Source organism: Lacerta agilis, chromosome Z, assembly GCF_009819535.1.
Source record: "Lacerta agilis isolate rLacAgi1 chromosome Z, rLacAgi1.pri, whole genome shotgun sequence".
NCBI classification, from domain to species: Eukaryota; Metazoa; Chordata; class Lepidosauria; order Squamata; family Lacertidae; genus Lacerta; species Lacerta agilis.
In genome coordinates this window covers 15,744,638-15,770,114 of record NC_046331.1, presented here as the reverse complement: position 1 = coordinate 15,770,114, position 25,477 = coordinate 15,744,638, and the positions used below count along the sequence as shown (strand labels likewise).

At 44.6% G+C, this 25,477-nt stretch overlaps 2 protein-coding genes across 7 annotated transcripts in view; one reads left to right on the top strand and one right to left on the bottom strand.

The window, feature by feature from the left end:
* The window catches only part of BRD3 (bromodomain containing 3), a 32,535-nt gene extending 15,341 nt beyond the window's left edge, over window positions 1–17,194 (top strand). For 4 of the 6 annotated variants that reach the window (XM_033137487.1, XM_033137491.1, XM_033137489.1 and 1 more), the window contains exons 5-13: window positions 101–327; window positions 1,388–1,759; window positions 3,241–3,369; window positions 5,698–5,889; window positions 7,047–7,112; window positions 10,186–10,427; window positions 12,508–12,800; window positions 13,793–13,921; window positions 16,008–17,194. In XM_033137487.1, coding sequence (XP_032993378.1) covers window positions 101–327; window positions 1,388–1,759; window positions 3,241–3,369; window positions 5,698–5,889; window positions 7,047–7,112; window positions 10,186–10,427; window positions 12,508–12,800; window positions 13,793–13,921; window positions 16,008–16,120 — 1,763 coding nt within the window. In that variant the 3' untranslated portion in view covers window positions 16,121–17,194. The remainder of the gene's footprint in view (window positions 1–100; window positions 328–1,387; window positions 1,760–3,240; window positions 3,370–5,697; window positions 5,890–7,046; window positions 7,113–10,185; window positions 10,428–12,507; window positions 12,801–13,792; window positions 13,922–16,007) is intronic. The other 2 variants (XM_033137492.1, XM_033137493.1) reach the window with 2 other exon arrangements.
* Window positions 17,195–23,014: 5,820 nt separating this feature from the next.
* BRD3OS (BRD3 opposite strand) lies at window positions 23,015–24,565 on the bottom strand. The gene has a single exon (XM_033137988.1). It carries the CDS (start codon window positions 24,423–24,425, stop codon window positions 24,171–24,173), a length of 255 nt encoding a protein of 84 aa, XP_032993879.1. The 5' UTR covers window positions 24,426–24,565; the 3' UTR covers window positions 23,015–24,170.
* Window positions 24,566–25,477: the final 912 nt, after the last annotated feature.

Below are 25,477 nucleotides of genomic sequence, written 5' to 3'. Positions count from 1 at the left end.
TGAGCTGGCCTTCATCCCCAAAAGAACCAGGGAGGGGTTTGCTACTTTGACCCATTTCTCTCTGTTTTTCTTTTTTTAAAACAACAACAACAACAACCAGGAGCTCAGCACCCAGCAGCCTTATCTTCCGTCTCTCCATCAGCCCCCTTCCAGAATGTCCCTCCCTCCGTGTCGCAGACGCCAGTCATCGCTGCCACGCCCGTGCCAACCATCACCGCGAACATCTCCCCCATTGCTGCGGCCCCCGCTGCTGCGCCCCCACTGCCTCCCCCTCCTGCTGCCACTCCCATCATGCCTGTGGTAACTGCTATGTCACCTATTGTCAAGGTAAGCAAAAGAAAATAAACCCAACCCACAGGAATCATAGAGTAGGAAGTACCTATTATCATACAGTATGTGGTGGACATGTAAAATGGCTAAGAGCTTCTGGGAGATGATACATAATGAACTGAAAGTAAAAATGTTTACAAGGAAATTTGTAAAAAAAAAGACCAGAAGTTTTCTTTGTAGGAATAATTGATGCAGATATACCTAGAGATCAGAAAAATCTCATATGCAACTACAGCAGCCTGAACGCTATATGCTCAGAAATGGAAGGAGGGCACAATACCAACAAAGGAATGGCAGATACTGTAATATTGATAGAATATGTAGAAATGGCTAATTTGACTAGTAGACTAAGAGACCAGGATGAAAGAATTTTTAAGAAAAGATTTGCAGCATACTTGAAAAATTACTGTAAACTAAAATGTTGGCAGGGTTAGAATAAATTAAGCAGGATTAAGTATATTGAAATAAAACTGAAAAAGAGAGATTCAGGTAGGTAGCCATGTTGGTCTGACGCAGTCAAAATAAATAAAATTAAAACTTGTCCTGTAGCACCTTAGAGACCAACTAAGTTTGCTCTGAGTATAAGCTGAAGAAGTGTGCATGCACACGAAAGCTTATGCCCAGAACAAACTTAGTTGGTCTCTAAGGTGCTACTGGACAATTTTTTAATTTTATTTTTAAAAATAGAGAATACGGAATAATTAGAATTTGGAGTGGCAATGGGTTAGTAAAACGAAGCATGGAAGGTGGCGGAAAGGAAAATTGGTGATAAATGTATGGTTTGTATTTTGGTAAAATGCCATTGTGCAAACTATGTAAAATTGAAAATGATAAATGATTAAAAAAGAAAAAAGAAATGCAATTGGAGATTGAACCCGGGACCCTCCTACATACACTACCAGTGATCTATGGCCCACCCAAAGCAAGATTCTAGTCCTCATAGTTCTGAATAAAGGACCTGTGCATTCATCATTTGTTATTTGTAACCTCTCCTTTTAGAAGAAAATTAATTTTAAAAAATTGTGTGTGTGTGTGTGTGTGTTCCTTTGAATTTCAGAAAAAGGGAGTGAAGCGGAAAGCGGACACAACCACCCCGACCACATCAGCCATCACAGCCAGTCGGAGTGAGTCGCCCACCCCGCTGTTGGACTCCAAGCAGGCCAAGGTGGTGGCCCGCCGGGAGAGCGGGGGCCGGCCCATCAAGCCGCCCAAGAAGGACCTGGAGGATGGGGAGGTGCCCCAGCACGCGGGGAAGAAGGGGAAGCTCTCCGAACACCTCAAGTACTGCGACAGCATCCTCAAGGAGATGCTCTCCAAGAAGCACGCAGCATACGCTTGGCCCTTCTACAAGCCAGTGGACGCTGAGGCTCTGGAGCTTCACGACTACCACGACATCATCAAGCACCCGATGGATCTCAGTACTGTGAAAGTATGTCCCCTGTTAATCTTGATTCGTTGTGTTGACAGCCCACCTTTTCCTCCTCCCTTTCCACAGCAACCCTGTAAGGTAGGTTAGGTCAGGCTGAGTGAGTGAGGCAGTGACTGTGAGCAGAAGGTCACACGCATTGAGCTTCATGGCCAAGGGGGAGGATTGGAAGTCCCTAGGCCAACACTCTAACCACTATATCACTTTTTAAAAAAGGCCTATTAACATTTTCATAATGAAAAATAAGGGTAAACTAAATGGAGACTAGGAAATGTTTGCATGCCTGCATAGGCTTGTCCAAACAAAAAGGTTTTAGGCAAGCACCAGGTAGGGTGTAGTGAAGGCACCTCCCTGCTGTCAATAGGCAGGGAGTTTTACAGTGCAAGTTTCGAGTTCTTAAAAGCTCAGGGTGGGCTTGTATGTGGCACATGTAAAAGTGCCAGTTCTATGGACTGAAGCAGTCAAGGGCGAGTCTTTTAAAAGAGGCCCCGTGGAACGTGTATATGAGCAAGGCAATCTCACTGGTGAACTGGTCCCGAGTCAAGGGCTTAATACACTAACCTTAACAGCTTGAACTTGTCCCAGTTGCAAATCCTATTGATTATATTTATTATTTAATTCATGCCCAGCCCTCCCTCCCCAAGGAGCTCAGGGCAGTAAACAGGTATACAGCTTAGAAGAAAAAAAAACAATGCTGGAGCGTTTAAAAACCATTATAATTAAAAACATATAAAAGGCAGTTACAATTTAAAATGTTTTAAATCCAATGATTCTGCGGTTGCCAGGAACAGTCTTCTTCAGCCACCACAAGCTTGGGTTAAGAGGGTCATATGTCATTGTTTTCAAACCCCTCCTGAAAGGGAGCTTCTCACTAGGACGGGCTTTCCTCAACCAGGAAGCCACCACAGAGAAGACCCTGTCAGGGGGGTCAAAACTAACCAGGCAGCACCCAGGGATTACGATCAGATGCAGCTGCCAGGCTGATGCTGGCATTGGATGAGGAGGAGTTGTGGCCTGGCCCATCAACAGTGGACTTATTTTTGCTGCTCCTCCAGTGCTTGCTGGCAGATTTCCAATATATAATCATAGAATTTTAGGGTTCAGGTGTCAAGGGTAATCTAGTCCAACCCCCTGAATTGCAGGAATCACAGCTCAAGAATCCCTGATGGATGACCATTCAACTTCTGCTTTAAAATCTCCATGACCAAAATTCAAATCCCACATAACATACTCTCAGTTGTATCATTTTATTCCTGTAGCATTTCTAAGCATCAAAAGTGCTTATAAATAATTGTTTTCTTCTCTGCAGTGACCATAGTAGTTTGTCGATGGTTTCCTGCCCTGCCCCAGATTAAACTCTGCCTTAAAAATAAAAAAAGCTTCCTGCATCTGTGAATCCCAAGTTACTTAGGGCTTTTTCGACCTGTTACCCAACTTTCCCCCTCCCCGTTCTTCCTTCCCTCACGACTTTCTTGTATTTGCAGAAAAAAATGGACGTTCGGGACTATCAAGATGCCCAGAGCTTTGCGGCGGACATCCGGTTAATGTTCTCTAATTGTTATAAGTACAACCCTCCAGACCATGAAGTCGTGGCTATGGCCAGGAAGCTTCAGGTAAAGTGATGGACAAAATGGAACCAGAACCAAGGCTCGAAAACTGATATGAGAAATAAATTAATTTTCTTGTTAAAGGTGCCTAAGAGGCTGTGGATTGTGCCTAATTCCCCTTGCTTGCCTCCGAAATAATGCACTTCTGTCCCTGATTTGGCCTATCCCAGGGAGGTGACTCAAGCAGAGAAGCGACAAGCAGCCTCCTCATAGGAGCAGAGTGGATCATTTCTGCCCATCTGCATTGGGGACACTTTTAGAGCAGAGGTGGTCAAGTAAGTCCAGCTGGTGGGCCAGAACTTTTTCTCCTCTCCTCCCACTGGGCAAAATTGTGACAGGTGGGTGAGGATGCCGGCCTGTCAGTCACCTGATGTCATGGTGATATTGGGTAACCTGGGTTTTTGTTTTTGTTTTTGCCTGAGCAGTTGCGGGGGTGGGGGGTGGTTTAAATCATGCAGGCAAAGGCAGAGGTTTTTGCAAGCACTGATAATCAAGTGGGATGCCTCTGGTTAGCTGACAGGTGAGGCATTTTTAGACCAGCTGGGTGTTTACCTGGAAGTGAAGGACAGGTGAGCATGGTTTGGTTGGCATAATTGGGCCTATGGACAGGAGTGTCCCTTTTGGGGGGGAGGGGGAGCTATCATTTTTTGTAATGAGATTTTTATTAAAGTTTTTTAATAACACAATAAAATAGCTGTCACAAAAAAATACAAACAGAATAAGTAGAATATGGAGTCCTCTCTTAAAAGTAATTCTTAGCCCTTACCACCTAAAGGGGGCTGTAGCTCATTCCCAGCTCTCACCTGGAATCTTTCCTTTCTTCTCCCAGCATTTGGCCGTGAAAGACTTACATTTCCATGTATATAAAAAATATGATTATTTAAAACATTCAGTCCATGCTAATACCCATCTTCTCTATTTTCTGTTAAACAATATTTATTTTAAGTCAAAGTGACTCAGAATCAATCATTTCTTTTTTCCCACAAAAAGCCTAAGATGGGTTCCCAAATTGTTATTATTGGTACCTGTCAACCATATTTTTTCTTTAATATTAACTTTACCTCTATTAATTCATATCGACTGACAGTAAATTCTTTTGTCTGAGTCCATTTTAAATCTATCCAGTGTGGTCACATATTGGGATAATATTTATATTTTTCTTATTATATACCTACTAGTCCATGTCCTGTATGTTCAAATTCCATTTCCTGTTGTATTTATGATAGCATCCCAACCTGCTCTTCTAGGACCTTTGAGTTTTTGTTTTGTTTCCCCCAATCTTTTTCCATAGAGAATAGCATAAATTTAGCAGCATCATTCTCTGAATTCACTCCAAATTGACTGCAGAATATACTTTCTGTCTGCTAGAACTGAAGAAAGGCCAGGAATGAAGTTTTCCCCAGTGCTTCCCTCCTCTCAACTCCATCAATGCCATATCCAGATAATTCTCCATATCACTATTTGTGATTTTTATCTTCTCCTCCAAATCCTTGTATGGAAGGCATTTCAATTTCAGCATCTGCTTCCTTTAATTTAGCTATTTATAATCCAGTCCTGCTAGCTTTTCATCAATTTGGTTTGAAGCACAGAATTGGAGAGTTGGAAGGGACCCTCAAGGGACATCTAGTCTAATCACCTGCAGTGTAGAAATAACAGCTAAGTGTGAGAGGATTCTGCAACTGGACTGCATCAAAGCAGATTATGCCCAGCTGGCCAAGATCTCTTTGAGCAACCAATATATGTCCCATCTTTTTTGAGGGGGGGGGGTGACTCAGCAATGATGCTCTTGTGTTTCACATCCTTGCCTTTGTTCCAAATTGTTTATTTTTTTGAATATTTTTTTGAGGGGCGGGGAAACTTGCTGTCATGATGGAAAGTGGTTATGGCCACAAATCTTAAATGGCTTTAAAAGAGGAACAGACAACTTCACAGAACAGACAACTTCACAGAAGAGATAAGGCTGTCAAGGGCTGCTAGTAATGGATGCTTTAGCTGAGATTCTTGCATTGTAGTGGGTTGGACTTGATGATCCTTGGTGTCCCTTCCACTCTACAATTCTGTGATTCTTATATTCTATGGCTGTGTTCTTTCTTATGGTCGGAGGCAATGATAGTTTTGAATACCAGTTGCTGAGAACCACAGAAGGAGAGAGGGCTCTTGTGCTGGACGCTACTTGCATACTTCCCTTTGGGGCATCTTGGTGGCCATTGTAAGAACAGGATGCTGGACTGGGTGTAGCCATTGGCTTATTTTATGTTCTTAGAAGGGTTGTGGGCTCTCTCTGCCCCCTCTACAAACCTCTCTCTTTCATATGCTCTCTCATTCTGCACGCAGGACGTCTTTGAGATGAGGTTTGCCAAGATGCCAGATGAGCCGGCAGAGCCCCTGGCCCAGCCCCCGCAGACAGCGCCGGTTGTCAGCAAAAGCATGGAAAGCAGCCATAGCAGCGAGGAGAGCTCCTCCGACTCGGACAGCTCAGACTCGGAAGAGGAAAGAGCCACACGGCTGGCTGAGCTGCAGGAGCAGGTGAGAGGTGGCCCCATGCCAGAAGTCCTCTTCCACACAATACACAGTTAACCTGTGGAACTCAGTCCTGCAAGAGGCAGTGATGGCCACCAACTTGGATGGCTTTGGAAGAGGATTGGACAGGTTGAGGGAGGAGAAGGCTATCAATGGCTATTAGGCATGATGGCTTTGGTCTACCTCCACTGTCAGAGGCAGTGATGCTTCTGAATGCTAGTTGCTAAGAATCGCAAGCAGGGAGAGTTGCTGTTGCTCTCAGGTCTTGCCTGCAGGCTTCCCTTTGGGGCATCTGGTTGGCCACTGTGAGAACAGGATGCTGGACTAGGTGGGCCACTGGCCTGATCCAGCAGGGCTCTTCTTATGTTCTTATGGCCCTTTAAAAAACCAAACAAAAAACACTGAGATCTCATTCCCAATGGGTTCCAGGCCAAGCTCAAATAAATGCCCCACTACACATGAGCCTGCTTGACATTTTGGTACCTATGAAATATGTCTGTGGAAAAAACTAGTGTTCAGCCAGCACACATATGGTTCTGGAAGTCTTCAGTTTGAGAACCACCTCAGCAAAATAACTTATTTTGGAGTATAGGTCACTTAGCCTCAGTTGGGCTGATCTGTAATATGAGAGCTAGACTTGCCTCTGAAGAATTTAAATGACCATTTACTTGTTTGAAACAAGGTCCTACATTTTAGTGTTTATAAAGTAAACTGCAATGTGGCTAATGTTCAGAGGCTAAAGACCCCAAAATAATCCAAACAGTTTTGGCTTACTAGGAACCTTTCTTTAAAGTGCTAGATTCTTTCTTTAAAAAACAAAAATAAAAATTGGTGCCTGAAGGCATATATTGCATGGTTCTTATAATGCAAAAATATATGTTATGAAAAATGAATTGCAAGTGGGGAAAATGCTGCTGGCCCTTGCGTTTTCATGCACTTTGAGTGGCCTGGAGGGCTAGAAAGTTGGCCCTTTTAAAAGGAAAGAGAGGAAAAAATGAAAAGATTCTCAGGATTCCTTGGGAGACCATAGTGTAATTTTTTGTGTGTTCATGTGGCAAATGCAGATTGCGGGATCCCCTACCCTCCCCCCCTCCCTTCCCACCGAATGGATTCGCACTCAGGATGCACGATTAGCTTCCTCGCCTGTCTTCTTGTTCACACAGGACTGTTCCCGATCATTGAGGCAGTGCTACAAGGTCAATGACTCCCGAGACTGGAATGGATGGAATGTATTTGTTTATTTTAATTTTAATTTTAAAATTTTCATTTTCTTATTGCTGTCCGGATATGTCAAGTTGTGTAGCAATAGCATAGCTATATATATAATATATAATATATCCTATCTATAAGCTGTGTTGCAGTGTTGCATGTGAGATAATTTTTCTGTCCTGCTGATCCAGTAAAGCTCTGGGCTTCAGCTGGCAAGGTGGGATTCTGCAGGTGTTTTGATAATAAATTTGTTTTAAAATAAATTGGGAATTAAAGGGGAAAGAGAGAGGGTGACAAGAGGTCAAGAGCTTTTGAGTTCTGATCCTTTTAACAGTCATGGAGGACGGGGAATTTTAAAAGCACCTGGATCTGGTCAGTCATTAGAGAATGCTTATAGCAACACTGGAGAACATCAGTGGTCCATCAGCTGTTTGCTCGACTAAAACTCCCATCAACCCCTGACTATTTGCCAAGATGGCTGGGGCTGGTAGTGGTTGAAGTCCAACAAGTTCCCCACCCTTTATCCAAGGAGAGGGGTTCCACTCTCACATGAGGGAATGTCTCTTCTAAAAAGAGGCACACTTCCATCTCTTGCATGCAGTGGTGGAATACTCCTCCTTAGATCAGGGGTGGGGGCCTGGGGGCCCTCCAGATGTTGTTGGATCACAATTCCCATCTGACCATTGTCAATGCTGGCTGGCTGGGGCTGGTGGGAGCTGGGAGTCGATCGTCCTCTAGAGGGCGCCACATGTTTCTTACAGATAGGAATTGAGCTAGGTGGCCCGCTATAGACTATTTTGTTACAACAGTTTATATTCTAGAGGGCTTTTTTGAGTTTTGTTGCTCTTGGCATGGCAGGAGAGTAGGGAAAAAAAATGAGATTGTGAGCCCCCAAGGGCAGGGCCTCATCACTGCTTTTAACTGATGCTTATCTTAGGAGTTTTGTTAAAGGATTTGATGGTGATTTAGACAAAGTCCCATATTTCAGTCTTCCTCCATTGGGCGGGGGTTGGGGGGAACCTATTGGTGGTACATTCTCTTCCACAGCCAGTGCTGCTGAGTCCATAGAGTGTTTGCAATCCAAACCGATAACCCAGTGCTCCCACCAGATTTCCTGAGAATCCCACTTTTTCTTTTTTTATGATGGGCAAATTTCTAGTCCTCATGATAATTCTTTTTAAAGGTGATGTCTCTGCTTCTTTCTGGGGTGGAGGTGGGACACACAGTGATATTGTTGACCCAAGTCTCAGTTGTGTTTTAACACCTTTAAAAGGGGACCCCTTGCTCTGTTTTTGTTCCATTTTTATTTTAGGACTATTTATTATTATGGTTTTTGGGAAAAATAAATGGAAAAAAATAAATAAAAGAAATTCCATTCTCACTCAATCCTTAGTGCCTGGGGCAAGTTAAAAATGCAGGGATAGACAGAGCAAAAATGACATTAGAAGGAACCCTATTCTGAATGTTGATGTGTTCATCCACCAGTTGACGGCCAAGCAAGGAAACGTTCAGGATTGGATGTTCACAGACCTCTGGGGGAAAAGACAGCCCCACAAGTGGGTAGGGGAGGCTACCAGTAAGGGCATCTATTCTGCTGTTGAAGATTGGGGTTCCCGAACCTTGGTCTGTGGACCACCAGTAGACCACGAGCTTCATTCAGGTGGTCTGTGGTGTGTTTGTAAGCTTGTGGTTGAACATGGGGAAGAGCCCATCAGTCATTGTACTGAGAGAGGCTTTTATTTCTTTAGAAGCAATGATGGCCAATCAAACCTTCCCACCCCCTACCCCCAAAATAAAATAGGAATTAAAAAAGATATCTTCCTATATACAGTATAGAGAAATGCAAGGTGCCGTCATGCTCTGCAGTTTGCATGGCTGCCAGTAGGGGGCAGTGCCAACTACAGCATGAAGAACATGCAGGTGAGCTGTTTTTTAACAGGGAAGGGAACCACTGCAAAGCACCTACTTCCTACACTAAAAAGGCATTCAACAAGGCTTAGGGGGAGGGGAGGCTCTTCACACAAAAGTTGAGCAAGCTCCTGTGTGAAGCAACACACTACCCCCCCCCCCCCAAAAAAAAATTAAACACAGCTAGAGTGAGGTTTAATGGAAGGCGGAGTGGTCCTTCATAAAGTGGTTTAACAAGCTGCTTAGTGTAACACCTCCCGCTCCATTAAATGTGCCTGCAGAGAGGCTTAACATAGGAGGGAGAGGAGCTTCACACAGCTGTTTAGCAAGCCACTCTGTGAAGTACCACCCTCCCTCCTTTAAAATGGGTGGGGGCTTGGGGCAAGCTGGGGGGTGGGGAATAGGGAGGAGAGGTTGGTCAGGTGTGGTGGAAAGCCAAAAGGTGTAGATGGGGTTAGCAAGTAAAGTGATTGTGCGGGTAGCCCCGTGTGTGTGTGGCATTTTCACTGGAGCACAGCTGGGGAAGGAGACAGCATGGGTGGCAACCCCTAGTACATTATAAAATGAAATTACAAGTTACAAAAAAAAAACTTGTCTAAACATTTTTTAGCAGGCACCAAAAGCAGTGTGTTTTCCTCACTTCCTCACTGTCCAGTGTCTTGGGAATATATCAAACAGGCAAAGCTGGGCTTTGTTGCTTTCCCACCCTACCCCTGCAGGGATGTGTGAGAACTGACACCTCCATGGGGAGGGGACCACATCTGGTGCCTCTTTGAGGGGTGGTGGCAGGGGCTAGTTGTTGGTTCTCACCGATGGCAGTTGTTGGTTCTCACCGATGGCATTTTGCCAGGAGCACTGCTTGGTGGTAGCCCCTGTAAGACCCTGCAGAAGGTGCAGCCAGCGCTGAGATGATTTGTAGAATGAGAGAACATTGACAACTATCCCTCAGCCACCAGGAAAGTAAGATAAAGGCAAAAGAGAGAATTTCGCCCAAATTTGATAGTTGTTGAATGTGATTTCTTTTCTCATTAATTGATGGAGAATGATCAAGGAGGGGTGGGAAATGCAGGAGGGATTCCCCCCCCCCACCGGCACAATGCTAGAGTGGTTCATTCCCTCCAAGGGGGCTAGCTCTGGAGCAATATGGCCACCTTAAGCTTTTACTCTTCCATCTTCCCCTGCCAGTTGAAGGCTGTCCATGAGCAACTTGCTGCTCTCTCACAAGCCCCCGTGAACAAGCCAAAGAAGAAGAAGGAGAAGAAGGAAAAAGAGAAAAAGAAGAAAGACAAGGAGAAAGAGAAGGAGAAAGAGAAGCACAAGGCAAAGGCTGAGGAGGAGAAGAAGGTGAAGGTCACCCAGCCGGTGAAGCAGGCCCAGCAGAAAAAGCCACCGGCCAAGAAGGCCAACAGCACCACCACCGCAAACAGGTAAAGGAGAGAGGTGTAGTGGTCTCTGCAACGCGGTCCCTGTCTCTGGTGTCCTAAAGCCACACAATCGGCATTGACAGGGGGCTTCTTAAAGTCACTGAAAAGCGTGGGAATTAAACTCTAGTTCCCATTTACAGAGTTACGCAGAAGAGAGCCCGGGTCGTCTGACCCTTTCATTAGTTCCCTTTCCCTCCTATTAAAAAAAAATATGCAAGACACTCCCTGTTTAAAGCTTAAATAACAAATAACTTTTACTCAGTGTGCTTGCACTTGTTAGATTAAATATACAAGGCCGGCAGATGTTGCTTCCGTTACTAATACATATTACACCTAAGACAACAAAAGACTGCTGCAGACTGACGTTAATTCTGAGGCAGACAGCAGCATAACGGAACATACCTGCTGCTCCGACAGCGAAGACTGTTAATAACTGCCATAACTGAACCAACGGAAAATAACCGCCTCGGGCTTGTGACACCACAGAGCTCTATAGCCCTTTGTGAGCGTTAACCCTTTTACTTAGCAATTTGGATGCTTTCATCCCACAAAAAAAAGAAGCCTCCTCCTGCTCTGTGCTGACTGGAACTAATCAGAAGGAAAGGAGGAGTTGGTCAAAGAGGATCGGCTCCCAAGGTTCCTCTAGAGAAGTTGCATGGGAAAGCCCCCCCCCCAAAAGGAGGAGGTGGTTTTGTTTTTATAAATATTTTTTATTAAAGATTTTCTTGGGTTACAAAAGTACAGGCGTTGCATTTATTTTCATAGAGTCTTTTCTACAAATCAGTTGCTTTCAGTGTGAGACATTGATGTTGTACACAGTATAAAGTTGGGAGGAGAAGAGAGAGGAGTGGGGGTGGTAAACATAACATTATTTTACTTAAGTGTATGTGTGAGGTTTTTGTATCGGCGTCACTTGGGCCACCTGCTCCTTATAGCACTGCAGCTCCAGCTCTTTGGAATTGGTTGCCACATGAAATGAGACATGTGCCCATCATACATACATACATACATAGTGTGACCCAGTTGTTTTATGGAATATTAATAGCACATTTGCAGAAATTGTTTTAGGGGGCTGAACCCAATTCTAGCCCTACTCCGTGTAGATTCACTTGGGTACATTAATTTCAATATGTCTAGATCTTAGTTGGGTTGGATGCACCAAATGGAGTTCTTATAAAAGAAGATTGTGACAATGTTAAAGACTGGATCCAGCTGCCATTAGATTGTGAAAAGACTACAGGTCTGCGACTAGATGGACAGTTACAGGATTTTGTCTTTTTTGACTCATGGGGAGGGTATTTTGAAAGGGAGGGTATAGGGTAAAATATCTGAATTTAAAAGAATATTGTATCTTATTATGGTTATGACAATTGGACATGGACACTGCGATAACGGATAATGCTTCGAAAGACAAACTCTGGAACCATAAGGGAGGGAGGAGTATGAGTAATATGGATAATTTTTGGTTAAGACAATGAGAAAATACAGAAGTAATCTGAGGTGGAAATGATGAGATAGATTTGAATTTAGAGTTAAAGTTAAAAAAAATAATCTGGAATTATGTCATAATTTGGAAATCAGTAAGGGGGGAATGAGGAAGTCATTGTAAGAAGTAATGATTGGAATTTAATTAACTGGCCTAGGAAGTGGGTCAGATCCACGTCATGATTGGGAAAACATGTGGTTAAATGTAAAATGATTTTTGCTACCCCTGTGAGAGGGGGGTTTTGCATTTGTTGCTCCCCTCGGTGGGAGAGGGGGGAGTCTGGAGTGTTTAACCATGTATTGTATTGTATTGTGTTTAATTGGTTTTTTAATTGGAAAATCCTATAAATTCTTAATAAAAAAATAGATCTTAGTTGGGTAGTGCTCCCCATGTTTGGAGCTTGTAGAAATGCTTTCACTGGAAGTGGAAAAAGAGAGGGTTTGGTGAGCAACGCAAGCAGGGAAGGCAGCCCCTAGTTATCCCCTGCTCATGTTGCTCACCAAAATCTCAATCTTTCCACTTCGCAACAAACCTCCCTCTCCTCACAGTGGGGAGCAAATCAACTTTGTGGGCAATAATAGCAAATTAACTTTGCAGGCAGCCGAAAAAAGGCGGGAAGCAGGTGCCTGTGGCCTACGATTCGGATGAGGAGGAGGAGGGACTCCCCATGACCTACGACGAGAAGCGCCAGCTCAGCTTGGATATCAACCGCTTGCCTGGGGAGAAGTTGGGACGGGTGGTACACATCATCCAGTCAAGGGAGCCCTCACTCCGGGACTCCAACCCCGATGAAATTGAGATAGATTTCGAAACCTTGAAGCCTACCACATTACGGGAGCTGGAGAGATACGTCAAATCCTGTTTGCAGAAGAAGCAACGGAAGCCGTTCTGTAAGTGGAGGGAGCCTTCCGGGACCCATCCTGAAATGAGCAGGGCCATATCTTAATAATTTTTATCTACCTATATATTACATTCATATCCCACCTTTACCTCCAAGGAGTTCAAAAAGGCATACATGAGTCTCTTCAACCCTCATTTAATCCCCACAACAACCCAGTGAGGTAGACTAAGCAACAACTGGTTCCAAAGGTTGTAAACAATGAACTTCTTCTTCTTCTTCTTCTTCTTCTTCTTCTTCTTCTTCTTCTTCTTTTTAGGGGGTTGCCCACTTCTCAGTGCCAGAGCTCATACTTGCATGCAGAAGGTCCTGGGTTCATTAGAGATGCCATTGAGGTTTAAACCTGGGACCTTCTGCATGCAAAGCAGATGCCCTGCCACTCAGCTATTGCTCCTCTAAACATAGCATGATTCTAATCCTCATAGTTCTGAGGAAAGGGCTGGATTATTTAATAGGAACATAGGAAGCTGCTTTATACTGAGTCAGACCCTTGGTCCATCCAGCTGAGGGACGTCTGTGCTGACTGGCAGCAGCTCTCCAGGGTTTCAGGCTTGAAGCTCTTTCCCCAGCCTTACGTGGAGATGTCACTGGGCATTCAACAAAGCAGGTGTTCCCATCTAAGGCCCTTCCCTCACTCACAGTGGCATAACGTGGGTTGCCAGCATCCAGGACAAGGTCCAAAGCCCATCTCTCTTCCTCTGTCTCCTCTGTGTTTGCCTTGACCTTCCCCACCAGCCCGTCAAAAGCAGCTTCCTTCAAGGCTGTTCCCCCAGGGCAACTGCCCCAATTGTCCCCCACACTACTCCACTTCTCAGGTTTTGGAGTTGGAGAGGTGCTATTGCATAACCCACAAGAGGCCACCTGACACCCCCCCTCCAAATCCAGCATCCCTTGGGAGTCATTGGCATGAGGATGCAAAAGGCAGTGGTGCTGACTCTTCCTTCTCTTCCCACATGTCACCAATTGTGCCTTTGTCCCCCACAGCTGCAAGTGGGAAGAAGCAGGTGGCAAAGTCGAAGGAGGAGATTGCTCAGGAAAAGAAGAAGGAGCTGGAGAAGAGGCTTCAGGACGTCAGTGGGCAGCTGAACAACAACAAGAAGCCTGCGAAAAAAGGTGAACAAAACCTCCTCCCTTCCTGTATGCGTTTACTAACTGCATCTGATTCCCTGTTTTGTCCTCACAACTTTGTGAGGTAGGTTAGGCTCAGAAGAAGGGGCAGGGGAGTGTGACCACCCCAGTAGGCTTCATGGCCAAATGGAGGATTTGAACCCATGCCTTCTTGGTCCTAGCCTCTGACACTCCTGATTCCTGCATTTCAGGGGATTGGACAAGATGATCCTTTGGGGCTTGCAGTTCTGTGATTCTAACCACTGTACTGTGTTGGCCATTGTGAACCTGCAACCTTCCCTATGCAAAGCTTTGCATGCAGGACCACCTCTCCTAATATCAACCATCCTGGACATTGTGCACATTACCTGAAGCTCTTCTTCACATGGAGGGTGGCAAAACAAGAACACACCTTTTCTGTGGTGGCTCCCAATTTGTGTGGTGCTCTCCCCAGAGGCGCTCGCCTGGTGCCTTCACTGCCTATATTTAGGCACCAGATAAAAGCATTCCTCTTCTCCCATACCTTCGGCTAATTAAACAATCTATGGCCTTTTAAACTGGGGAGGGGGTGTTATTGTTTGTAACTATGGGTTTTTGTTCATTTGTTTTTATATTTTAAACCATCCTGTGATACTTGGATGAAGGGCTGTATAGAAATAATAATAATAATAATAATAATAATAATAATAATAATAATAATAATAATAATAATGTCCAAGAATTTTCACCCTGTGATACTTAAAGGGCTGTATAGAAATGCAATTAATAATAATAATGCAAATGTCCAAGAATTATATAAGAATTACATAGGAAAATGCTATTGGATCATGCCAAAGGGAGCCCATCTAGTTTTGCATGCTGTTCTCACAGTGGCCACCCAGATGCTCCAGCAGGAAGCCAATAAGTTGGATCAGAGCAACAGCAAATCTCTCCACTTGTGATTCCAAATAATTGGCATTCTGAGGCATAACTGACAGTGGTGGGAGAATATAGCCATCTAGGCTGGTTGCCATTCATAGCCTTCTCCATGAATTTGTCCAACCCTCTTTTGAAGTCATTGAGGTTGGTGGCCTTTACTGCCTCCTGCTGGAGTGAGTTAACTATGTCCAGAATTAGACTTCATCACTCCTGGCGGTTTTATTTAGGGACTTAACAGGGAAGGAGGATTTGTTTTGACCACATTCACAAAACAGTTTATTCCACTTTCATGATGCTCCCCAACCAATTTCTGTGTTATAGTTGAGCTTCCACATGGTATAAGAGCCAATTCCATAAATCTAGAGGAACATAGTACTTATTTGGCACTCATTTCTGTGATGCCAGAAAAAATCCATTTGCAGCATTCTTAACTCAGAAAATCATGAGAGCAAAGTGATGAAATGTGGGGCAGTTATGCCAACTATACAATTCTCTTCTGCCATTTTCATGGGGGGAATTATGGGGGAACAGAAGTGTGCATGTGCAGAAAGGGTGGAGTAGCAGCCAGTGGCGGAGCTTCATGCTCCGGCACTAGGGGCGGGAGGCAGGCAAGGGTGGGGCTGGCGTGTGTTCTGGGGGCGGGGCGTGCCGAGATGGAACCCTATTGGGATCCCGCTGCCCGGGGCGCCCCGCCCCCTACGCCCCGCCCTTCCTACGCCAGTGGAAGTAGCACTGATGCCCAGTGACATTTGTCATTCCACAATTGGTACGAATGAAATTTAGCACAACATTCCAGTATATTGTTTTTAAAAGCCACAGTGTCGTAACTTGGAGGGTAGCTGGAGGTTTTTAAGCAGAGGTTTGATAGCCATCTGTCATGTATGCTTTAGTTGGTATTCCTGCATTGCAGGGGGTTGGACTAAATGACCCTTTTGGCCCCTTCCAGCTCTACGATTCTTTGAGTCTGTGATCCTTCTAATGCAACAGGTACTGCAATGTGAAACGAGTGTTAGAATACGGGACAGAAGCACTAGTGTTCTCATCCGGGAAACTAATGCAACGTTCTACACGTCTGAATGCACTATTTTTCGCCTGGAGAAATTGAATCTTAAATATCCAGGCTAAAGATTGCTTTCACCCAAAATGCTGTTTCTTTTCTCATTTCTTTTGCTAGAAAAATCTGGCTCCACCCTTTCTGGAGGTCCCTCTCGGCTGAGCAGTAGCAGTTCCTCGGAATCGGGGAGTAGCAGCTCAAGCTCCACTTCGGACAGTAGCGATTCAGAATAAAGCAACAGACCCTTAAACGCTCCCGGACAGCGATTGGACGTCTCACAGGCACTTGCCTCGGAAAGTTCTGCAGCGTCCCCTTTTGCTTCCTCCTCGTTACTATTTTTTTAAAACAAACAAACAAACAAACAAACCAGCCTGCTTTCTTGCAACAGGACCAGCTCTGCATCTCATTCCACCCCTCTACTTTTATTTTTTCTTTTAATTCAGTGTTATAAAACCTTCCAGAATTTAATTTCCTCCCCCTACTTTCCCCATCCGGCTTTTATTAGGTTGCAAGATCTTTTTGGGGTGTGTGTGTGACTAGACTTTTTAAGGCAAGAACTTTCCCTTGCATATAAGGTCTCTAAACTTTTTTTTAAAAAAAATCAAATCATTGAGACGTCTTTTGGTGACCAACAGCAAGAGATGTGGGAACTGGAGAGATGAGTTAAAAAAATGTTTGCGAGATGTAATATTAAAAAAGGGGGGGTGTTTTTTGGTAACTTTTCTCTCTTACTCTTCCCTCCTCCCCTATGGAAATTCCTTTTTAATACAGCCCAAGACTCAGCTCAGTGCTGCTGCTGATGTGGAGTGGGGAACTTTTTAAATGGGGTAGGGTGGTGGGGAGGAGAACCTCTCTGTAAAACGGTACTGTATCTGAAAGACGTTAGCTTTTGAAGTAGTTGATTGTATTTGTTGCTAGCACTAGTATTCCTAACCTCCAAGGGGCCCAATCCACCATGGAATGCTCCTGGGCATGCCCCCTTCTCTCAAATGAGAGGGAGGTGTACAAAATGCACCTCTCCCGTTTGTTTTGGTGGGGTGGGAGTACAGAGACCATGAGCAGACCTTCCTTGTGGATTGGGCCCTGCGTCTACATGTGTGCTGAAGAGCATCATTATATATATATATATATATATATATATATATATTATATATATATGAGGGAAGGAGGAGAAGAAAGCTCATGTACTGTGGATTGTTTTTAAAATGTACCTTTTTAGATATTTCTTTTAAACTTTTTTTTAAGTAAAAAAAAATTGATACTAGAGATTTGTGCTTCTGTTATGAGAGGTTGGCTGACCTATTAAAGCTAGCGGATGAAATTGTTGAAACTAAAAAAAAAACAAAAAACCGATTTGGCTACAGGACGGAAAAAGGAGAGGTTGTTGTCTCTCTGGGTGTGTGCATGGAGGAGGTTGAGAGGCATACGAAACACATCACAAGCATTAGCTTTAAAAAAAAAGTCTGGGAGTGGTCCAATCCCATTGTGCACACCTAGAGCGTACCCCAATTTTGCAGGAAGGACTTCACTGATGCAGAACTCTGGGTAAACCCAATGACCTTTTCTTGGCAATCTGCAAACCTTGGTTGCTGCTGGTGCTAGGGGATGGGTAGTAGTCCTTTCCAGTTTTGCCTGTTGTTGTTAAGGGACTGTGAAGTCTTGGGTTGCATCCAACCAAATTCCCCTCAAAAGTAGACCCACTGAAATGAATGGATCTAAGTTGGTTGGGTACCCCTTACTTTCACTTGGTCTGCTCCGAGCAGGGCCACATTCACCCCATACATTTAAAGTGCTGTGAGACCACTTTAAACAGTCATGGCTTCCCACAAAACATCCTGGAAACTCTTTATTTGTTCAGGTTGCTAAGAGTTGTTAGGAGACTTCTCTTCCCCTTCCAGAGCTGCAATTTTCAGAGTGGTTTATCAACCAATCCCTCTTCACAGGTAACTCTGCAAACCATAGTTTTGGGGAGGGAATTGGAGGCTTGGGGTATCAGCACCATGAACAAACTAGTTCCCAGAATTCTTTGAGGGAAGCCATGGTGGTTGAAAGTAGCACCATAGTGCTTTAAATGTATGATGTGAATGTGGCCTAGGACTAGCAATTGGATACACCCCTTGATTTAACATTTGTACAATATTCTGTAGCTATGGCTTTTAAAAAAACAAAACCCTCTCACCCTGGTCAGTCTGTTACTTGGGACCTTTTCTATGTGATGTCATTCAGTTTCTTTGCCCTAGCTCCACATCATCCTTTTGTTGAGGTAGGAAGTATTCACATTAGCCAGTGAGGCATGTGGCACCACTGTCCAGTTTTTGTGAGGTCCAGACAACATATGGAAGCCAACTGCATCCTGAGTAGCTGTTGTGGTGTTCCTCCATGAGGAATGTTTGGAGAGCTTCTAACAACAACACAAACCCTGCTGGATCAGACCAATGGCCCATCTAGTACAGCGTCCTGTCCTCATGGTGGCCAGCCAATCTCCAAAAGACACGGCACCTGGGGTTAGGTGATGTGATGCCTTCTGGAGGTGGCTGGACTCCAAACTCCTATGACCTCCAGCTAGTGTGACCAACAGCCAAGGATGCTGGGAGCTGGTGTTCACCAGCATTTGAAGGGCACCATGTTGGCTGCAGTAGGCAGTCCTTGGCTGCTGAGAAGTTGTTAAGAGCTACAATTCCCAGGGTGCTTAAACAATCAGTACCTCTTCCCAGGGATGCCCATATGCTACTGGGCTAAATTCAAGGCTATTGCATTAATTTACAAGGCCGTTAATAATCTGGGCCACGATAACTTGACCACCTTGAATCCCTTATATCCCTGCCCAGTTACTGAGTTCTTCAAAGGAGTTGGTAATCCCCTGTAGCTTGGATGCATGGCTCATATCAACCAGGAGCCATGTTGCTTTCAGTGTCGTGGCCCTAAATTTGTGGAACTCCATTCCAATTGAGGTCAGACAGGCCCTCTCTCCCTGTTGAAGTTCCAGCACCTAATGAAAACTTTTATTTTTATTATTATTATTATTATTCCAGCAGCTATTTCAATTGATGTCTGATTTTATAGTTTTAACTGATATATTTTTTAAGAAAATATATTGTATCTTTGTTAAGAGACTCATTGTAGTGAAGTGGTATATAAATTGTTTAAATAAACAAAAATTGTGATGTTGTGATAGGAATAGGGGTTTCCTAACAACTCCCAGCACCCTCAACAAAGAACAGTGCCCAGGATTCTTTGGGGGAAAGCTATGCCTGCTTAAAGCGGTATCTTGGCGCTTTAAATTTATGTGGTCTGTTTTAGGTCCCATCTACACCATACACTTAAAGCATTATGATACGATATTAAACAGTCATGGCTTCTTCCTACAAAGAATCCTGGGAACTGTGACTTGTTCAGGATGCTGAGAATTTATGGAGACCCTAATTCCCCTCGCAGAGCTACAATTTCCAGAATTCCCTGTGAAGAGAGATTGATTGTTAAACCACTCTGGGCACTGTATGTCTGGGAGGAGGGATAGAAGGATTTCCTAACAACTCTCAGCACCCTGAGCAAACTACAGTTCCTGGGATTATTTGTGGGAAGCTTTGCCTGTTTAAAATGGTTATATAAGGGTATGCTGTAAAAGTATAGTGAGGATGTGGTTAACCGTAGAGCCAATTGCTTAACTTAAGGGCACATTCTTGGCTTAGGGGGGGTCCCTGAGGTGCATAGTTGAGACCCAAGCAAAGCTCCCCAAATAGGAAATGAAGTGGGGGATGGTGAATCTCTCTTGATTCCTTTTTAAACCCTTTTTTTTCTAACAGTGGAAAGAAGCTCTTAAGACTGGAAAGCTACTTCTGTGTTGTGAAAGTGCAGGTTTCCCAAATAAACCTTTTACCTCAAAGGAAGGGGGGAGGGGGGATACACTGGGGTGCGTGTGGGGGTGGGGAGAGATAACAACACTTTTGTAAGATTCATCGATTTTTCTAGAAACTATTTTCTCCAGTCTGGATCCCTGCACTTTTTTCAGAAGACACACTCCATAATTAACTGTCCCTTGTTTTGTTTTTGTCTTCCTGTATATACAAGTAACTTTATTTATTAACACCATTGGTCACTTAAAAAAAAAACTATCCTGCATTTTGAAGAGTGACAGAAGAAGAAGAAAAATGCAGGTTTGTCTTGGTATTTTTTTTTAAGAAAGAAAAACAAAGTTCTAAAGAATTGGGAGTACTTTTAATTTAAATGTATTTGACTTTAACCAACAGGTGCTATGGCTCTTTGATAGTTTCCTGTGCTGGGTGCTTAATTCCTTATTTGTGTATTCAGGGGTTTTTCCCCCCCCAGGGATGGGTTTAGGGCGGGGATTTGTTTGCTTTCTTTTTTTGTACAGACTTTGGACTTGACAGGTATTAGTACCTTCCAGATAAAAGCATGATTTATTTGTATATTCCTAGTTACCCCCTTTCCAGGTCAGTCTCTGTATCTTTAATTGTTTTAAAAGTAGAACAGTTTGGAAAAAAATAATAATAAAGGAACAAAGACCTGATTTATTTATGTATTTTTTGAAGCAAATGCCACTTCTGTAATACACACGTTTGTAAAGCCGGGGGGGGGGGGACGGGGGCGTTGGGCAAATGTGTGATGATCACAACTTTGTCTTCAATTTATTGTGCAGCAGAGTTAATAAAAGTTGTAGAGTTGGAAGTTGCAATGCAGAAATCACAACTGAAGAAACTGACGGGTGGTCATCCAACCATTGCTTAAATTCCTCTAAAGGAAGGAGAGTCCACCACCTTCCAAGGCAGTCTGTTCCACTGTCAAACAGCTCTTACTGTCAGAAATCTCATTGTAACTTGAAGCTATTGGTTTGGGTCCTAACCTCCAGAGCAGGAAAAAACAAGCTTGCTCCATCTTCCATCATTTCTCCTCTCAGTCTCCTCCTCTTTGGGCTGAAAACACCCAACTCCAGCAACCATTCCTCATAAGTTAACATAAGGTTTCATTGGGGTTGCCAGACCAATCCTCTTTTCAAGCCATTGCAGTTGGTCACCATCACTGCCTCCAATGGGTGTTACAGTAAGTAGTCATGTTGGTCTGCCATAGTCAAAACAGAATAAAAAAAATCCTTCCAGTAGCACCTTAGAGACCAACTAAGTTTGTTATTGGTATGAGCTTTCGTGTGCATGCACACTTAGAATCATAGAGTTGGAAGATACCACAAGGGCCATCCAGTCCAACCCCCTGCCAAGCAAGAAACGCCATCAAAGCATTCCTGACAGATGGCTGTCAAACCTCTGGTTAAAGACCTCCAAAGAAGGAGACTCCACCACACTCCTTGGTAGCAAAAAGATACGAAGAAGTATCTGAAGAAGTGTGCATGCACACAAAAGCTCATACCAATAACAAACTTAGTTGGTCTCTAAGGTGCTACTGGAAGGAATTTTTTTATCCTATGGGTGTGAATTCCATAATTTAACCAAGTGCTACATGGAGGACTTTAAAAAAATCTGTCCTGAATCTACAAAGGGACCACATCTTGCAGCACAGCAAAGGTCCCAAGCTGTCCCCATCTTTACCAAGGTGTACAGAGGAAGGAGGAAGCTTGGGAGAGGAGTAAAATCAAATAGGGGCAGATGAGATTTTGCCGTTTTTTATGCCAAGTTAGGTCCATCAGTTTCCACTCTGGACCACCTGAGGCAACCAAGATCTTGCTTGCCCTTCACCAGCCAACCCCCACCCCCACTGCACCATGGCAATGCTAAGCTCCAATCCATCTCACTAGGATTTGCTTCTCAGTTCTTCACATCTCAGTGGCTTGGATCTAAAAGGGTTTAGGTTATATTTCCAGTTCCCACATCTCAGCAGTAGGGTCCAAGAAGCTGCCTCGGCAGGGTTGCCAGACCTCCAGCTCTCATCTGAAGCCTCCTTTTTCTGGGCCCTAGGTGGCAGGTAGAGGTACTGAATCTCCAGGTGGGCAGGAGAGCCTAGTAGGAGCTGGCTACAAATTATAGCATAGACACTGCAGTGTGTGCCCACCTCCCCACGCCTCTCGCAATTAACCTGCATCTGCAGGACCTGCTCTGGTGGCATCAGCCAGGGTCACCCCTAGGTTTCAGGTTGGGGCCTTGAAATCTCAGGGTCTGGGATTCTCCAGACCTGAAAGCTGTAGGTTTAAATGACTGGTGGCAGCAATGTTTCTGAATACCAGTTGCTGGAAACCACAAGGATAGGGGACTGCTCTTGTTCTCAAATCCTGCTTGGACTTTTCATGGGTTGGCCACTTTGGGAAAAGATGTTGGACTAGATGGGCCACTGGCCTGATCCAGCAGGTTCTTATATTCTTATGATAGTATTGTTCCAGTCCTGTGGTTCATTTTATCCTGTTCCTCAAAGAAGCTCAGAATGGTGTAGGTAGCTGTATTTTTGCCCCCACCCACCAGTTGTGTCCTCTCAACAACCCTGTGAGGTAGGTTGCATCCTGCAGAGCTACATCTTTTCCCCTAAAATAAAGTAATATTCTAGTCCTTGTAGTTCTAAAGAACTAGTCAGAATTCAATAGGAGCATAGGAAGCTGCTTTATGCAGAGCTCAGACCCTTGTTCCATTTAGGTCAGTACTGTACACCGACTGGCAGCAGTGGCTCTCGAGATTTTAGGCAAGGGGCGTTCCCAGATACCCTTGAGAGCCAGTGTGGTGTAGTGGTTAAGAGCGATAGACTCGTAATCTGGTGAACCGGGTTCGTGTCTCCGCTCCTCCACATGCAGCTGCTTGGTGACCTTGGGCTAGTCACACTTCTCTGAAGTCTCTCAGCCCCGTTTGTTGTGGGGGAGGAAGGGAAAGGAGATTGTTAGCCGCTTTGAGACTCCTTCGGGTAGTGATAAAGCGGGATATCGAATCCAAACTCCTCCTCCTCCACCCCTTGGAAATGACATTCGGGATTGAGCCTGGGACCTTCTCCATTCAGAGCAGGTGCTCTGACACTGAACTGCATCCCCTCTCCTAACTTTGAGTAAGGGTCTGCAGGAAGGTGGAGGCCTAGAGAACCTGATTAACCTATGTGTGTGACTTGGAGCATTTGAAAGCTGTAGAGCTGGAAAGAACCTCAAGGGTCACTACAGCTGCTCTACCCAAGAGGCAATGGGAACTCCCAGAATGCCACAAGCCCGGTGCCTGTCCAAGCTAAACTGAACTGACAGTCTCTGCAAAACAGACTTTGCATTTGGCAGTCAGGGTGTGTCCACACAGAGAAGCAATAATTTGCTGCAGCCACTGACACAGGTATCGCTTGTTCATTTTTAATACTGCAAGTGATGAACAAAAGGCATCTGGTTGCAGAGAGAAGTGTATACCTTTTAAAAAGGTTTTTTTAAAAAACAAACTCTTCTGAACTGTCCCCAGCCACTTCCATCTTCAAGACCTAGCATAGTTCTGTTAACACATCAACAAGTTAACACAGCAGCAATTTGAGAGTCCAGGCCCTAGAAAGCAAAGTCCAAGCTTGCATGCATGCCTTCTTCAGTGTGAGAAGATGAATGGGGCAAACTCCTGTCCATGAGAGATAACCTATTCACTTCAATGGCCTGCCTCCCTTAGCAAAAGAGAAGTGCTCATGCAGGTGGGTTATCACATTGTTTTCCAGATCCTGCTTTTTTTTTAGAGGGAGACAGCTATGTGGACATTTAGCAGGCGAAGCTGGCATGGAAAGGGGTGTGTGTGGAATGCTTCCTGTTTGTAAGCAGTCAGGGGTAAAGGTGTGTTAGAGCAGGTGTTTTGAACTGCACTTCCTACCTCCCCAAAATGGCCCCTATGTGACTCCTCTCCAGAAGAGATGATTGGGAAGAAATCTTTGCCTACATCAGTACCACTTAAAACAGATGGGAAGCTTGTGGCTCTCAATGGTGATGTCAGGTGAATGGTACAGGGCAACATCTGGAAGGCCCCTGGCTCCCCACCTTCAAATTCCATCTGTAATGGAGAGTCCTGGGTGGGGTGGGGGTGGGTGAGTGAGGACGAGACATTCAGTGTTGTCTAACAGGAACAGCCTTTTGCAGAGTAGCAGCAAACGAAGTTTCAAAATTAATTTGGATGGATTCAACGAATGTAGGCAAACCTGTTGGACAGCCACTTGAGGCCCCTGAAAATCCATTTCCCAAATTGCTTCAGGAGCACTGTCCAAAACTGCAGTAGAAGATAAATAGAGCTACAACATAAAAAATTAAACTTTTTTTTTTAAAAAAGGAAAACCACTTTCTGGATCCATTTTGGTTAGTCTAGAGGTTGGGCTTGCTCTTAGCTCTTGAAATCACATCACGCTGCAAAACCTGGATTGTCCGGTATCCCTGGGGATGTCTGCTTTGTTCTTATCCCGCACCAAGATCGCCTGGTTGCCATATTGTGAGTACCACATGCTGTGGCTCCTGTTCAAGTATGTTCCCGGTGGCAGAGACTCAAGTTTCTGCTGCTGCTGCTGCCAGATCAGCAAAGAGGCATCCCTGTACCGGAGGCGAGCATAAGTCTCGGACAAAGCTTTCTCGGCCAGGGGTGGCCGTCCGCTCATCCCCACGTCTACCGCCTGTTCACAAAAGATGAAGCGTTGTTGCCGTTGTCTTCCGGCCGTGGCTCAGGGCTCACAGAGGAGGTGTTCTGGGTTAGGAGAGAAACCCTGCCAGACACAGCAAGTGCAGGAGGTGTAAGGGTGGCCTGTGATCACAACAGGAAACACTCCAGCTATGGACACATCACGAGTCCATATTACACAGGAGAGCTAAGGGTTATTCAGAACCACGAGGACCATCATCTTATTCTTAAGGAGAGGGCTGTACCCAGATGGTAGAGTCCTGATACAAGAGACAGCCCATTCTCAGGAGTCCTTTTGCACCATCTCTTGCATCTCTTCCTTGCTGTGACCTCTTTCAGCCCCCCTCCCCCACCTCTGCTTCCTAATCTTGTCTACCTTTTGAACTCACCTGCCCCCAGTTTATTTCTTCTTCAGGGACTGGAGAACAAAGAGCCATCAGGACTACGCTGGGAAATAGAGGAGTATGGGTGATGTTCTTTTTCAAGTCAAATAGGGAGGGATTTGATGATTGATTCTTGAGCTTGACTAAAGGACAGTTCGGTGATTCTCTTGCTTGCTCAGAGGTTGGAATCCACACTGAGTGTAGATGACACATCTGTTTCCATGGAGAGAGAGTGCCAGAATGCTAGATGCTCGGACCATCTCCAGAACTGGTTGTGGACTTTTTCTACTCATTGCCAACTGGGCTGGGATCAAATCCAAGTCACTTCTCTTTAATAAGGAAGAATCTGCAGAACAATCAGAGTTAGTTAGGATACGAGAATGCAGGAGCATAGCAGAGATTGATAAAAAGCAGTCCAGGTTTTTGGCATATGAACATAATAAGCTGCCTCCTAATGAGTCAAACCACAGGTCCATCTAGCTCAGTACTGTCAACACTGACTGGCAGCAGCTCGCCATAGTTTTAGGCAGGGGACATTTCCAGGGCAAAACTGGATTGTAGAAGCCTCAGCACTAATAGACTCAGATGGTCCTGGTTGTTTTGCTCTTTGAGTCAGTGTTCTTGTCCCTCTAGCTCAGTATTGTCCATA

Coding starts and splice junctions, on each gene's coding strand:
- BRD3OS (XM_033137988.1), bottom strand. CDS start 24,425: ATGAGCGGACGGCCACCCCTGGCCGAGAAAGCTTTGTCCGAGACTTAT.